The 16,088-nt window shown below is 34.5% G+C and overlaps 2 protein-coding genes across 2 annotated transcripts; one reads left to right on the top strand and one right to left on the bottom strand.

The window, feature by feature from the left end:
• Positions 1–5,508: 5,508 nt before the first annotated feature.
• Positions 5,509–7,847, top strand: LOC129921026 (phenoloxidase 2-like). The gene is made up of 4 exons (XM_056002644.1): positions 5,509–6,594; positions 6,651–7,275; positions 7,334–7,569; positions 7,628–7,847. Exons 1-4 carry the CDS (start codon positions 5,608–5,610, stop codon positions 7,838–7,840), a joined length of 2,061 nt encoding a protein of 686 aa, XP_055858619.1. The 5' UTR covers positions 5,509–5,607; the 3' UTR covers positions 7,841–7,847.
• A 1,829-nt stretch (positions 7,848–9,676) lies between these two features.
• On the bottom strand, positions 9,677–12,003 carry LOC129921027 (phenoloxidase 2-like). Its single transcript, XM_056002645.1, has 4 exons — positions 11,013–12,003; positions 10,333–10,957; positions 10,042–10,277; positions 9,677–9,983 (listed from the first exon to the last, which is right to left on the bottom strand). Exons 1-4 carry the CDS (start codon positions 11,997–11,999, stop codon positions 9,771–9,773), a joined length of 2,061 nt encoding a protein of 686 aa, XP_055858620.1. The 5' UTR covers positions 12,000–12,003; the 3' UTR covers positions 9,677–9,770.
• Between the last annotated feature and the right edge of the window lie 4,085 nt (positions 12,004–16,088).

Genomic DNA, 16,088 nt, shown 5'->3' with positions numbered 1-16,088 from the left:
ATATGACAAACAAAAAAATTTATTTGCATGCTTATGGCCTTTTGTGCAATTTTGTGTATGTGCATTTTTATAAATTCGGGTCGAATGGATGGACGGAGAGCCATTAGCTTTGGTCTATTGCATTGAAGAACATTTAATACCAACTCTTTTACTGTTTTCAATGGCCTGAAAAACAATTCTTGTAAAATCCGTGACCAACGAAAAGTTTCTCTTGAAAAACGAAAAAATACTCTAATGAATTTGAAACAAAATATCTCAGGCAAATTAGTAAATCAAATTGCACTTTTCGCGGGACAAATATTTTTCATGGAACGTGTTTAGGTGAATGTCCTTATCGTAAAAGTGAATTTTTTGGGATGATAAGATATCGGGAACAGCCGCCATCTTGGAAAAGAGGTCGGTGCCGTTTTTATTCTATAACTCCATTTTTACTCATTTAAACCAAAAATGTCCGAGGATAAACTTATTATCAATTAAATTATCTAAAAAATGATATACAAATGAATTCCGTGAGTTAGTTAAATTCAATTTTATAGTCGGTCAAAGTCCGGGTTCTTCTCGCAAGGTTAAGACAATATGACATTTTTTCAAATATCTGAAGAACTTTTTATTTGTTTGGGATTTTCTTAAAGAATGAATTATAGCACTTTTAATTATCTATGAAATGAACCCTTAAAAAAAAAAAAATAAAAATTGCATATTATCAAAGGATTTTACCTCTATTTTATTTCATTAGTACAAAGTTTGGACGTCCCGGCTACATACACAAAATGCCCCTTGATTTAGTAAAAAAAAATAAAATAGTCAATTTTTTAACTTTTTTTTCTTTGATTTTAGGTTAGAATTTTAGTCAAAAATAATTTTTAAAATTTTTTAACCATCTTAACTTGACAGAAAATTTAATTTGCTATGAAAAGTGTCTTTGAACCATTTCAAAGTTAGGCTTGGTTTTCGAGTTAAATCAAAAAAACTGAAAACCGACCAGTGTTGCCGTTTTCTCAGAAATGCACCAACGGATTTAGTAGCACTTTTGGCTGGAGTATTCTTGTATGCCAAGGAATCATAATCGCCAATAAAAAGTCTTGAACGAATTTGTTCCATCCAAAAGGGTCTATTCAATAGACTATAAGTAATACTAAAAACAAACCTCAGTCATGAAATTTTGGAGTAGATTTGAAAAAAAGGGATTAAATCCAAGATTTCGGAGAAGATTTGACTAAAGTCTTAAATTAAAATTAATTGAATTCATAAATTGTTTTATAAGCTTTATAAATTCAAGTGTTGGTTCAAAATGTGTTTGCAATTCCAAAATAAATACAAATTCATTTACAAGCATTCATATCCAGGGTTGTTGGTTATACTATGTAAAAAATTCTTATGTAGGTAAGAATAAATTGCACGACTGGGGTCTCACGTACTTGCTCTTATGCTTAAAGTAACTATAATGTTAAAGTTTTTATTCAAGAAATTTAAAATTTGATATTTTGAAGAAATTTCATAAGTAGTATAAAAAAATTAAATCTGTTTTTATAATTAATTAAACTCCGTTTTAAATTATCTTAAAAAAAATAAAAAATATGCCATTTTATTTCTTGTATAAAAAGGTATTTTTAGAAAAAAATTTTCGAAAATTGTAGGAGCCGTTTTTTAAAAAAATAATTTTTTATATATAAAATTTTTTTAACATTTTTCAAAAAAAAAGTTGGTATGCCATTTTGAAGAAATAATTAATTTACCCATAAAAACTAAATTTCAAAATTTTTCATTGATCCGTTTTCAAAAAATTGATTTTTCAAAAAAAAATTTTGAAATATTTTTTAAAAAAACCAAAAATGCGTTTTTTGAAAATTTTCTAAAATTTTAATATTATCTTTACTTACACACTTTTGTATAAAAATTTTCATTTAAATCGGGTTAATTTTGTACGAGATATTCAGAAACGAAAAAAACCTTTCTATGACAGGTACCGTTAATAACGGTACAAAAAATATTTTTTTTATTTAAAAAGTTGGCCCTTATGTGTAGTACTACACACAAAAATTTTAATCAAAATCGTTAGAGCCGTTTTTGAAAAAAATTACCTTTTCTATTTCCGTTATATGGCAGGTACCGTTAGTTTTGGTCATAAAAAAAAAATTTCAATTTCCCCTCTAGGGAATCACCAAAAACTGCTAACTACCAAGTTTGAAGAAAATCACTTCACTCGTTTAGGCTGCAGCTCCAGATAGAGACAGACAGACAGACAGACAGACAGACAGACAGACAGACAGAATTGCCGGACCCACTTTTTTGGCATTCTCCATCATCGTAATGTCATGTAAAATTGTTATCTCGAGTTCGATTTTTTTTACGAATCCTAAACTTGCCCTATAGTACCTATATCGCAAGTAAAAAAGTGGCGTTAGTCGAAAAAAATCGTTACGTTGAACGTTAAAGTAAATCTTTCTTCCCTGAAAGTTAAATAAATATGCCGAGAAAGGTTTGAACTCTGGTACTTATTCAAAAAATTAGTTTACATGACTGGTAATATGACTGGTTGGAGCTACAATTTCAAAAAAAAAAATTAAAATTAAACTTTTTTGAACATTTTGAAAGTTATATTATATGAGGTTTCGTCTTATTTCAGCGGAATCTTGAATAATATGAGCTACAAAATCGAGCTTTTAGTTTTTCATCTGCCCTTGGCCTCATTTAACGTCTCATTTCGACTTTGGACACAGACAATTTACTAGGGCTTTTCTTGTAGAAAATCTAATTTATCTCTCTTTCTTTCTTACATGATCTGTACAGGAGTTAGACTTTAAGAGTAAGAGTATCGAAAAGTATAACAAACTTTAGTGAGAAGTGCACCATAAACTTAAAAGAATGTATTATTTTTAAATAAGTGGGTACCACGCCTGCTGAGGAGAATTATGTCAAATTTGATATTTTTTCATTTGTGAACTCTGATACATTTTTTTTGTATGGCTTATTTATTTTTAGGTTTATTTTAATGTATTAATATGTTCGTAACGCACTTTGCTATACTTACTTAAAATTTCTATCATAAAAGTAGTAAAAACTTGTTCTATGGGCCCCCAAAATTAAATATTTAGCGGCCCCTAAAATAAAAATTTTTGAAGCTTAGAATTGATAGTTCTTGGGGCCTCTGTTCTGAACTAATGTGTTCACATTTGATTTTCCATCATCAAACATAGTTTATTTCTTTTGGGGCCCCTGAGAAATTGTTTTTGGGGCCTCAAAATTAAGTGCTTAGAGGCCCCTAAATTGATATTTAATTTTCCATTTGGTTGTTTTGAACCACTGAAGTAATAGCTTTTGAGGATCCTCAAATAATATTTGTGATGTCATCAGAAAATTTGATGAATATTTTTGTTCTCCTTAGTATCTAAAAGATTTTGGGGCCCCCAAATTAATATTTGATTGCCTCTCAACTAAAGGGTTACTGAAAAATTATTTTTCATATAATATTTTTGGATCCCCGAAGTCATATTTTTTGGGGCCATATAAAGTCATATTTAGTAATCCATCAAAAAATGTAATTTAATTAAAAAAAAAATGTTTTTATTTAATTTTTTTTTTAAGTCCTGAAGTAAAAGCATTTGGGGCCCCTGCAGGGCCCTGACTTGAAGTTGTTTTTTGCTTTTATTGGGCCCTTAATGTTTGCAAAGATTTTTCAAGTAATATTTTTTGGGGCCCTTAGATAAAATTATAATTTTTTATCAGATCAATATACATATGTATATTGTGTGGCTACCAATGCATTATACATTTCACTGAACGACATAATTTGTCTCCCTTGTATCCGAAGTGATTCAAATACATTTCAATTTACTTCGTAACTCAATTTATGCTAACAGTTTCCTTCTCTGCATTGTCTCCAGTGGGGGCCCTGAGGTCGGTCGGTGGCCCCGGGGCGTCGCCCCGCTTGCCCCAAGGGAGTGTACGCCCCTGGTTCAATATATAAAATGGTTCTGATAAAAATATCAAACACAAACTAAAATTGATTATTTGAATTTTGAACCATTTGTTGCTTTTTTCCTTTCCCATAACTACACCAATCTTTTCAAAAAAAAAACTTTCCATTTTTTAGATGTTTCCATTTTGCCTTAAAATAAAATCTATTGTTATTGCCCTAAATTTTCATATAAAATCGTCTGTCAAACCAATGAAAAATTACCAAAGATAATATCAATGCCCATATAAATATTCGACACCCTTTACAATCGAATCAATTCAAAAACCCACCTTCGATGTTAATAAAAATTATTGACTTGCCCTTGAGCACTTCATCGAGACCATATAAAGACGTAGTACTTATCTACTTCGGCAAAGATAATTTCAAAGTTGAGCACACATCATGTCCATGGCACACAATATTTTTATTGCAAAACTGGGCGCACTTCCTTCCGATAAAACCTATATGCAGCAGAATGCCAATCTTCAACTCTTCTATGGTCATACAAATTATGTCGGAAAAATCTCAGTGTGGGGGCTCGTAACGTGTGTGCATTGTCTAAGAAAGGCGTTGTCGATATTCGACTTCTTTATTGGAGTATATCGGTGTGCTATATTGTGTCTTGAATCTGTAGCTAAAGCGCCTTTGTGTAACACTCATCCCCCGCACATCACGAACACACAATACCATACCATAACCAACGAACCATTTGAGATTATATTGTATCTTTGGATCTTTAAAATGTGCTTATTACTCCACATTCTATCAGCTATAGAAATAAGATTATTAAAAAAAAGAAACCCTCAGAAGTATGTATATGAAAGTCATCATCTTGGAGGTCTGGGGGTCTGGCTTGGCTGGCCTGATGGCATTTCTAGAATCAAATTTATGAGCTTCGAGCTGTAAAGTGCGTCTGGATGTTATAAATTGAATAACATTGCTGTGTGCAAAACTCGCAGACGTAGTTTATCTAATTTACTGCGGTTTGGAGTGTTAAAATGAATTGAATATGTGGGAGCATGTGAGGGGTAAAAATTGCAAGACAAGGGTAGGTTGTTGGTTCCAAAAGCATGACGATTCTTTTATCAAAATCATACCAAGCGACTTGAGTAAGTTGAACGATATTTAATTTTTTTGGGGGATTTTTTTTTAACTTTTTGCTATCAGAATGATAAGAAACCCGAAAATGTGGGTATTTTTGGATAAGAATGACTCGAAAACTGGAGACTCAAGTTATGCAATGTGTCTCACGTAAAAAAGTGTGGTTATTCATAAAAATCGAGAAAACCTTGGCCCCATTTTACAAATAAGATAGACCTTCAAAAACTGTCAAAAATTGTGGTTAGAAATGGTTCCTTATCCAAAAGTCTGTTTCAAACCGCAAAATCATTATCGTCTAGTGGAACCCAAAAATTTGAATATTGATTAGAATATTTCTAAAAATATGTCTCCACAATATTTTTCGTTATGTCTGCTGATATCTTTGTGGTCAGATTTTTGTATATAAAAACTGAAATTTTGACTACTGCAATCACACTTGTCTTCTGGTAGTTAACCATTAGACATCACAGCAACAGTTTGCTTCACTTTCAAGTTTAATTTTGTGGATTTTCAAATTTCCCTCCTAAAACAACTTCTACTCCGAAAAAATGGCTGATAAGAAGAATTTACTTTTGTTGCTTGACCGCCCATCTGAGCCCATTTTCATGGAAAAGGGAACTGATCGCTCAACAATTTTCGATGTTCCCGACAAGTTTCTTACTGATCGTTACCGTCCTATTGGAAGTGAGGTTCAGTCCCGTTTTGGGGAAAAAGCTGAACAACGAATTCCTGTCAAGGATATCAGCATTCCTGATCTAAAGATCCCAATGTCTCTTGGCCGCCGGGAACAGTTCTCCCTTTTTATCCCTCGTCATCGTCGTATTGCCGGAAGATTGATTGATATCTTTTTGGGTTTGAGAAGCATCGAAGACTTGCAAAGTGTTGCCGTATACGCCAGGGATCGAGTGAATGCTTTCCTATTCAACTATGCCCTTTCAGTGGCTCTACTCCATCGTCCTGATACCAAAGGACTTAACTTACCCTCGTTTGTAGAGACTTTCCCATCCAAGTTCGTCGATTCTAAGGTCTTCACTGATCTTCGTGAGGAAGCTACAGTTGTCCCAGATGGATCTCGTATGCCAATTGTCATTCCCAAGGACTACACCGCCTCCGATCTTGATGAGGAACATCGTCTCTGGTACTTCCGTGAAGATATGGGTGTGAATCTGCATCATTGGCATTGGCATTTGGTTTATCCATTCGAAGCTTCTGATCGTGCAATTGTTGCCAAGGATCGTCGTGGTGAACTTTTCTACTACATGCATCAGCAGATCGTGGCCCGTTACAACATGGAACGTTTCAGTAACAATATGTCCCGTGTGAGGCGTCTCAATAACCTCCGTGACCCTATCCCAGAGGGTTACTTCCCCAAGATGGACTCACTTGTTGCCAGTCGTGCCTGGCCTCCACGTTTTGCCAATGCTGCCATGCAAGATCTTGACCGTGAGTTGGATCAGATCAAATTGGATGTTGGTGACTTGGAACGCTGGAGGGATAGGTTCTATGAAGCTATTCATCAAGGATTTGTTGTTGATGTAAGTCATTGCTTTATGATTCCCATGATTTTTTTATTTATTTTACCTTGACCTAGGAATCTGGAAACCGAATTCCACTTGATGAGACCACTGGCATTGATACCCTCGGCAACATGATGGAATCATCAATCCTTTCACCCAATCGTCAACTTTATGGTGATTTGCACAACATGGGTCATGTCTTCCTTTCATACATCCACGATCCTGATCATCGTTACTTGGAATCCTTCGGAGTCATTGGAGACTCAGCTACTGCTATGCGTGATCCTGTCTTCTACAAGTGGCATGCATTTGTCGATGATGTCTTCCAAGAACACAAAGAGGCCCTTCCCCCATACAACCAGAACCAATTGAACTACCCAGACATTACAATTACCGGAGTGCAGGTTGATAACGACAGCGGAAGTGGCACCAACAGTCTCCAGACCTACTGGCAACAATCTGACATTGATTTCTCCCGTGGTCTGGACTTCGTTCCAAGAGGTAATGTTTTCGCTAGAGTGACACATTTGCAACACGATGCCTTCACCTACACCATGAACATTGACAATGCCGGTGGTGCCCAACGTTTTGGAACAGTTCGTATCTTCTTGGGACCAAAGACCGATGAACGTGGTCAGCCAATGTTGTTGAGGGATCAACGTCTCTTGATGGTTGAGTTGGATAAATTTGTTGTATCTCGTAAGTTTATTCGAAATTATTGTTAAAAATACTTGTTCTTAATGCCATATTTGTGTAGTCCAACCGGGTCAGAATACAATTCGTCGCCGATCAACTGAATCCAGTGTGACCATTCCATTCGAGAGGACTTTCCGTAATTTGGACGCCAACCGTCCAGCTGCTGGATCACCCGACGAGCTTGAATTCAACTTCTGTGGATGCGGATGGCCACAACACATGCTCATTCCCAAAGGTCTTCAACAAGGACTTCGTTGCGAATTGTTCGTCATGGTTTCCAACTTTGAAGATGATAGAGTAAGTTCTATCTTATCATAGGTTGTTTTCTATTTTACTGAACATTTTTCTCTTTTAGATTGACCAAGACTTGGTTGGTTCCTGCAGTGATGCCTCATCCTTCTGCGGAGTCCGTGATCGTATGTATCCTGATCGTCGTCCTATGGGCTACCCATTCGATCGTCTGCCCCCAACAGGTGCTGACAGGCTGGCTGGTCTTTTGACCCAAAACATGCGAGTCATTGACGTTAACATTGTTCACAACGATCGTACTACTGTTCGTATGTCTTAATTGATTACTGAAAAATGACTCATCCTGTTCATTAAGGATGTTTGAAAAATTGTTCTAAACTCACCACAAAAATTAAAATTAAAATAAATATTTATCCAAAAGAGCAAACCAAACTAAATGCGTATTATGTATCCTTCATTGTTTACTAAGTGAAATCCGATCTTACAGAAACGTAAATAATTACAAAAGAGTTGCTAGGTGTCATCAAACATACAGAATTAAAACAATAACACTAGTTTACAAAAAAATGCAAATTTTGTGGACACCAAGTGCCGTTATTCTTTTCGTATAGATTTGAGTTCAAAAAACTCAAAAATATTATCTAAAAATGTTTATAGAAAGGTTTTCGAGATATGATTTTTCAAAGTTTCTTGTCGTTATTTTTCCCAGCGTAAACAGTATTCGGGCTATATCTTGAGTAATAAACGATTAATCTGAACAGATAGCTGAATAAATAAGCCAGAAACAACAAAACAACTTTTCTGCGTCACTCAAGATTTTTAAGCGCAATGTATAAAACATTTTAAAAAAATCGCTTCTTTAAAGGAAATTTTTGACAAAAAAAAATGTCTTACTGCAAAGCAAAAATCAAAATCTTTCGAATCCTTATAGTTTTAAATTTTGCATGTGTAGTTTCTGACACAGATAACAAAATAATTTTCTTCAAAATCTATGGATAAATTATAAAGATATGACCATTTTTGTAACGATAAATATTTTCGACTATTTTTGTTACTTTTTGAGTTTTTGCCTATAATTTGAAAAGCAAGCCGAATTTGAAAATTTGTATTGAGTAATTTTTTGTAGATAATTAAATTTCCTATCGATATACTGGGTGTCCCGGAATGAGATAAGAAGATTTTGAGTGATGATTCTTGGGTATATTCTAAGAAAAAAATTGTTCTACAGTTACTCTCTATTTGCAAAGTTGATACCCTTTAGCGATGATTTAAGAAAACGCTTACTTTGGTATGCCTTTACTCATGTTAATGTCCATAACTCCGTTAATACTTATGATAAAAACCTCATTTATAAAAAATGCTATTCTTTGTACCTGCATTTAAGAAATGTTATTATCTTTTTTTCTCGCTCAGATATTAATTTTTAAATGGAATTATTTTTTTCTTATCCATGAGAATTTTTTGACTTTGGGCCGATTTTCTTCGAAAAATGTGTTATAAACATAGTGTTGTTCACAAGTTTGCCAGAAAACTTATAGATTTTATGATATTTGGGAAAACCTGCACCAGGTAAAATTTCTAAAAAATGTGTTTTTTTGCTAGAGAGTTACTGTAGAACAATTTTTTTCTTAGAATAAAACTATGAGGATTCGAAAGATTTTGATTTTTGCTTTGCAGTAAGACATTTTTTTTGACAAAAATTTCCTTTAAAAAAGCGATTTTTAAAAATGTCTTATACATTGCACTTAAAAATCTTGAGTGACGCAGAAAAGTTGTTTTGTTGTTTCTGGCTTATTTATTCAGCTATCTGTTCAGATTAATCGTTTATTACTCAAGATATAGCCCGAATACTATTTACGCTGGGAAAAATAACGACAAAAAACTTTGAAAAATCATATCTCGAAAACCTTTCTATAAACATTTTTAGATAATATTTTTGAGTTTTTTGAACTCAAATCTATACGAAAAGGATAACGGCACTTGGTGTCCACAAAATTTGCATTTTTTTGTAAACTAGTGTTATTGTTTTAATTCTGTATGTTTGATGACACCTAGCAACTCTTTTGTAATTATTTACGTTTCTGTAAGATCGGATTTCACTTAGTAAACAATGAAGGATACATAATACGCATTTAGTTTGGTTTGCTCTTTTGGATAAATATTTATTTTAATTTTAATTTTTGTGGTGAGTTTAGAACAATTTTTCTAACATCCTTAATGAACAGGATGAGTTATTTTGCAATAATCAATTAAGACATACGAACAGTAGTACGATCGTTGTGCACAATGTTAACATCAATGACTCGCATGTTTTGGGTCAAAAGTCCAGCCAGCCTGTCAGCACCTGTTGGGGGCAGACGATCGAATGGGTAGCCCATAGGACGACGATCAGGATACATACGATCACGGACTCCGCAGAAGGATGAGGCATCACTGCAGGAACCAACCAAGTCTTGGTCAATCTATAGGAGAAAAGTGTTCAGTAAAATAGAAAACAAGCAATGATTAGATGGAACGTACTCTGTCATCTTCAAAGTTGGAAACCATGACGAACAATTCGCAACGAAGTCCTTGTTGAAGACCTTTGGGAATGAGCATGTGTTGTGGCCATCCGCATCCACAGAAGTTGAATTCAAGCTCATCGGGTGATCCAGCAGCTGGACGGTTGGCGTCCAAGTTACGGAAGGTCCTCTCGAATGGAATGGTCACACTGGATTCAGTTGATCGGCGACGAATTGTATTCTGACCCGGTTGGACTACACAAATAAGGCATTAAAGACAAATTTAAATTGAACCTTTGAGTAAACTTACGAGATACAACAAATTTATCCAATTCAACCATCAAAAGACGTTGATCCCTCAACAACATTGGCTGACCACGTTCATCGGTCTTTGGTCCCAAGAAGATACGAACTGTTCCAAAGCGTTGGGCACCACCGGCATTGTCAATGTTCATGGTGTAGGTAAAGGCATCGTGTTGCAAATGTGTCACTCTGGCGAAAACATTGCCTCTGGGCACGAAGTCCAGACCACGGGAGAAATCAATGTCAGATTGTTGCCAGTAGGTCTGGAGGCTGTTGGTGCCACTTCCGCTGTCGTTATCAACCTGCACTCCGGTAATTGTAATGTCTGGGTAGTTCAATTGGTTTTGGTTGTATGGGGGGAGAGCTTCCTTGTGTTCTTGGAAGACATCATCGACAAATGCATGCCACTTGTAGAAGACAGGATCACGCATAGCAGTAGCTGAATCTCCAATGACTCCAAACGATTCCAAGTAACGATGATCAGGATCGTGGATGTATGACAGGAAGACATGACCCATGTTGTGCAAATCACCATAAAGTTGACGATTGGGTGAAAGAATTGATGATTCCATCATGTTACCGAGGGTATCAATGCCAGTGGTCTCATCAAGTGGAATACGGTTTCCAGATTCCTAGGTCAAGAAAAAATAGACAAAAAGTCATGGGAATCATAAATAAATGACTTACATCAACAACAAATCCTTGATGAATAGCTTCATAGAACCTATCCCTCCAGCGCTCCAAGTCACCAACATCCAATTTGATCTGATCCAACTCACGGTCAAGATCTTGCATGGCAGCATTGGCAAAACGTGGAGGCCAGGCACGACTGGCAACAAGTGAGTCCATCTTGGGGAAGTAACCCTCTGGGATAGGTTCGCGGAGGTTATTGAGACGCCTCACACGGGACATATTGTTACTGAAACGTTCCATGTTGTAACGGGCCACGATCTGCTGATGCATGTAGTAGAAAAGTTCACCACGACGATCCTTGGCAACAATTGCACGATCAGAAGCTTCGAATGGATAAACCAAATGCCAATGCCAATGATGCAGATTCACACCCATATCTTCACGGAAGTACCAGAGACGATGTTCCTCATCAAGATCGGAGGCGGTGTAGTCCTTGGGAATGACAATTGGCATACGAGATCCATCTGGGACAACTGTAGCTTCCTCACGAAGATCAGTGAAGACCTTAGAGTCAACGAACTTTGATGGGAAAGTCTCGACAAACGATGGTAAGTTAAGTCCTTTGGTATCAGGACGATGGAGCAGAGCCACTGAAAGGGCATAGTTGAACAAGTAAGCATTTACACGATCCCTGGCGTATACGGCAACACTTTGCAAGTCTTCGATGCTTCTCAAACCCAAAAAGATATCAATCAATCTTCCGGCAATACGACGATGACGAGGGATAAAAAGGGAGAACTGTTCCCGGCGGCCAAGAGACATTGGTATCTTTAGATCAGGAATGCTGATATCCTTGACAGGAATTCGTTGTTCAGCTTTTTCCCCAAAACGGGACTGAACCTCACTTCCAATGGGACGGTAACGGTCAGTAAGAAACTTGTCGGGAACATCGAAAATTGTTGAGCGATCAGTTCCCTTTTCCATGAAAATGGGCTCAGCTGGGCGGTCAAGCAATAAAAGTAAATTCTTCTTATCAGCCATTTTGTTTTTTACGGAGTACAAGTTGTGTTGGAGGGAAATTTGAAAATCCACAAAATTAAACTTGAAAGTGAAGCAAACTTTCGCTGTGATATCTAATGGTTAACTACCAGAAGACAAGTGTGATTGCAGTAGTCAAAATTTCAGTTTTTATACACAAAAATCAAACCACATATGTTTGATAATTGCAGTCAATTTTTTTAGGTGACCATATTTTTATTCTAATCAAAATTTGAAATTAGGATAATATTTTTGTGGTTTCCAGTTTATGTGAAACTTTTTTTTGGGGGTCATGTCTGAAGGCTTTTGTTGATATCCCAAAATACATTTAAACTTTTTCTAAGGCTTTTAAAACGTTTTTAAAAAGTACTTAGTCAAGATTCTGAAAGTATAATGTGCATTTTAACTTATCTACCTTCTTTTAAACTCTCACCGAAACAGTATCAGCTTAAGAATCATAAAAACCTTCTTTTAATATTCAAAAAACCACAATAAAATCTCCATATGTAAATTAAACTACTTCATATTCACGATTAAATATTAAGTACACAATAATCCACCAAAAGTCCCAACTAAAAAAGATATCCATAAGTTGTTTAAAGCCAAAAGAGAAATAAAAGACTCCTACCAAATCCCGAACCAAGTCCGTTTATCGAATGTGCGATGTTGATGTTGATGTCTGGTAGGTACCTCAAGTCGTTTATCCTTCATATCCGAAAACAAAAAAACACAAAAAAACATAATCCTGAAACAACATCCTTGGGTGAATTTATGTTTCAATCAATTTTATCCTCGCTATATCAGCTTCAACATAAGCGAATAAGAAAAAACAAAAAAAACTACATGGGCGCCCAAACAATAGTAAACCGAGACGAAATCCCTTTAGCACAGTTATACAGTTTTATCCTCTTATACTTGGTTGCTCCAATTTTTGGTTCATTTCGTTTACCGCCTCCTGACTGTCTGGCGCCATTTGTATTTTTATTTTTCGCTACGAAAATCCTTTTTGGTAGAAAAAAAAAAAAAAAAATAACAAAAAAATATAAAAATGTTATTCAATGTGATACAGAAGCATAAGGGCACCTCCTACCGTTCGTCCAATATAGTTGGGCCAGTCCTTCTAGGATTGCATTGAATTTTCAACTTTAATCGAGTTTTTTTTCTGTTTTTTTTTTTTTTGTTGTTCCGTTTGGAGTTTTTATTTTTGTTGTTGGCAGTTTCTGAAGCTTTTGGAGTTTTGTTGTTTGTCCTATATATTTATGGACATTCAGGAACATGTTAAAAAATAATACAGATTATATTTTCTTCAGGAGCGCATGAAGAGCCTAGATGTATAAATAAGGGCCTCTTATTTTTTTTTTCAAAAGCCGTTTTTATAATTAATTTTATTTTTCTTCTAATTAACAAGCATATTTTCAGCCTATTTTTTTTTCTTAAAATAGCTTTCATCCTTGCCAACAACTACTCCTTTAAGGCTTAAGACTAAACCTAGCCTTATTTTACGACATTTAATAATAAAAACAAGTCCGTCAAAAATGTAAAACTTTTTGACGTATGGTCTTCCTTAACCTTAAATAATTAAAAAAAAAAATGTAAAATCACAAATTTGTGTTTCGTTAATATTACCTACTTATTTACTTACCTACTACTGTGTAGGTATTGATGAAGGGACAGTTTTAAGACATACATACCTTAAACATCAAAACTCATAAAAGTAAAAGAAAAGATTGGGTCGCACGTACCTGAGTTTGACGCAATTTAGTTCAAAGTATCTTTGTTTTATTTAAGTCTAAGTTTTTGGTTTATTAAATTTTGTACAGATAAAATTAAGAAACCGACAAAAAATATGTACAAAATATGCTTAAAGATGGTGATAAATTCTGGTTCACAAATTTTTAATTAAATCTATTAAAGATGACGATGATCAATGACGAAAATTATTCCTAAGACCCATAAAAGAATTCAACATAAAATAAAATGCACGACTGGGGTCGCACGTACTTGCTCTTATGATAAAAGTAGTTTTTATGTTAAAGCTTTTTAGGAAAAATATTTTCAATTAGTTATAATTTGATTTTTTGAGGAGTTTCATAAGAAATGCAGAAATATGTATGTAATTTTTTTTATAATTTCCTACGCCATATTTCCGTTACCCGTATTTTTTGAGAAAAACTAAAAACACGGTTATGTTGGATTTACGTACTGTTGTTAGCTTAATCAAGTTATTTTGTTATTAGATATTAGTTTTTCTTTTATTTCATTTTTATAAATTAAGGCACGTTTATACGAAAACGGCAGTCCAGTGTCAGGTGCAAAAACCCACCCCTCCGACGAGCAAGCCTATTGGCCATCGCTAGCGTGCCTACCCGCACTTTGTCGACTGGGCAACCTAAAACACTTTGTTTTTTGAGAATTATTGAGATCCTGTTGATTAATGAGACTCATTGAAAAGCATAACTTCGTAGATAGTGGTATAGGATCATCCATTCCGTTACAGTACAACATAACGTGTGTTAAATTAAATCAAAATCGTTAGAGTCGTTTTCGAGAAAATTGTAATAACTCATTAATGGTGTACGGGAAGAGCCGACATCAGCGATTTAAAAAAAATTTAATATCATATTTCCACTATCCGTATTTTTTGAGAAAAACTAAAAATGCAGTTATGTTAAATGTACGCATAGCATTACATGAGTCAAATTTAATCAAAATCGTTAGATCCGTTTTCGAGAAAATTGCAATACCTCAAACACGTTGTATGGGAGATATATGTTCTAAGCGAGATATTAAAAAAACAAAAAAAAAACAACCTTGTAAATTACGAAAAAATCATCTGTACCAAATTCCAAGAAAATTCGTCCGCTCGTTTAAGCTGCAGCTCCATGTACAGCTTTTTTTGACGACGCACATAGGAGTATTTGCAGTAAAAACCTGGTCATAAGTCGATTTTCTGAAAATCAAAATTGGCACCAAAAAGTTTGGCAAATTGGGTGCAAAATATACCTGTGTCAATATGCTGCACTCATTTTTTTGTTTTTCGATCGTGTCTTGTTAAAAAATGAGTTCAAAGTTAACTGTTACATCTACCTCATTTTTATTTGAATGCGAAGTATTTTGGTAAGTGTTATTCTATATGCGATATCGAAGTGTTGTGATAGAAATCTAAAAAAAATTTAAATGGAGAATTCTTCTTCAGTTATTTATCAACGATATTAATAAAGTTTTGAAAATTTTAGATGGTTTTTTCTATTTTAATTTGGGCTTAGAACTAGTATCTAAAAACTTGATATTTTTGGTAAGTTATTATTTGAACTTTAATGATTTTGTTTTAATATACCCCGTTATTCTGCGATGAATTGAAACTTATGAGTTAGTTTATATATTCTTTAAGACAATGCAACAAAAATTGGGTGCTCTTAGGTGCTCTTTAGAGAATCGAGGGTCAATTAGTTTTTCACTTTCTGATAGAAAATACTCCTTACTTTATGCAACGTTTTTTATTTTTAAATTAAATTTACTAATGTTATTAGTGTATTTTATTTTGGGTGATCTTAATTAAGGTTGGGGAAGAGATAAAAGAAACTGAGAATTGCGTATAAGGGATGAGGAAAAAATGTTGAGAAAAATAATGTCAACAGGCGGAGTACAGGCCATTAATCAATTTTTTTTAGTTTTTGGTAAAAAAATAAAAATAACAAAAACTAGGTTTATATTGTAATTTCTTGTAGGAATACTCATTTTAAACAGAAATAATAACAAAAACCACGAAAAATAATTATGGCCACGTTTTTGATGACAATACTCCTATGTGCGACGCACAGGCGCACAGACCGACGGACGTCATGACGAAAACCACTTTTTTGGACTTCTCCATCATCGTAATGTTAGTTTTGATTAAAACCTCGAATTTTTTTTGACACGAAACCAATACTTGCCCTATTGAGCAAGTAAAAAAAAAACGGCAACGCCATTTTCTAATATATGATGCAATAATTTTAATGTCCCATGACTGTAGCATAATTATTGAAATATGGAAATATAAAAACATATCCAATTATCGCAAAGCTATGAGTTTTGAGTCACACAAAACCT

Source organism: Episyrphus balteatus, chromosome 1 (assembly GCF_945859705.1).
Source record: "Episyrphus balteatus chromosome 1, idEpiBalt1.1, whole genome shotgun sequence".
Taxonomy (NCBI): Eukaryota; Metazoa; Arthropoda; class Insecta; order Diptera; family Syrphidae; genus Episyrphus; species Episyrphus balteatus.
The sequence above is the reverse complement of the archived record's forward strand: the minus strand, read 5'-3'. Positions and strand labels throughout refer to the sequence as shown.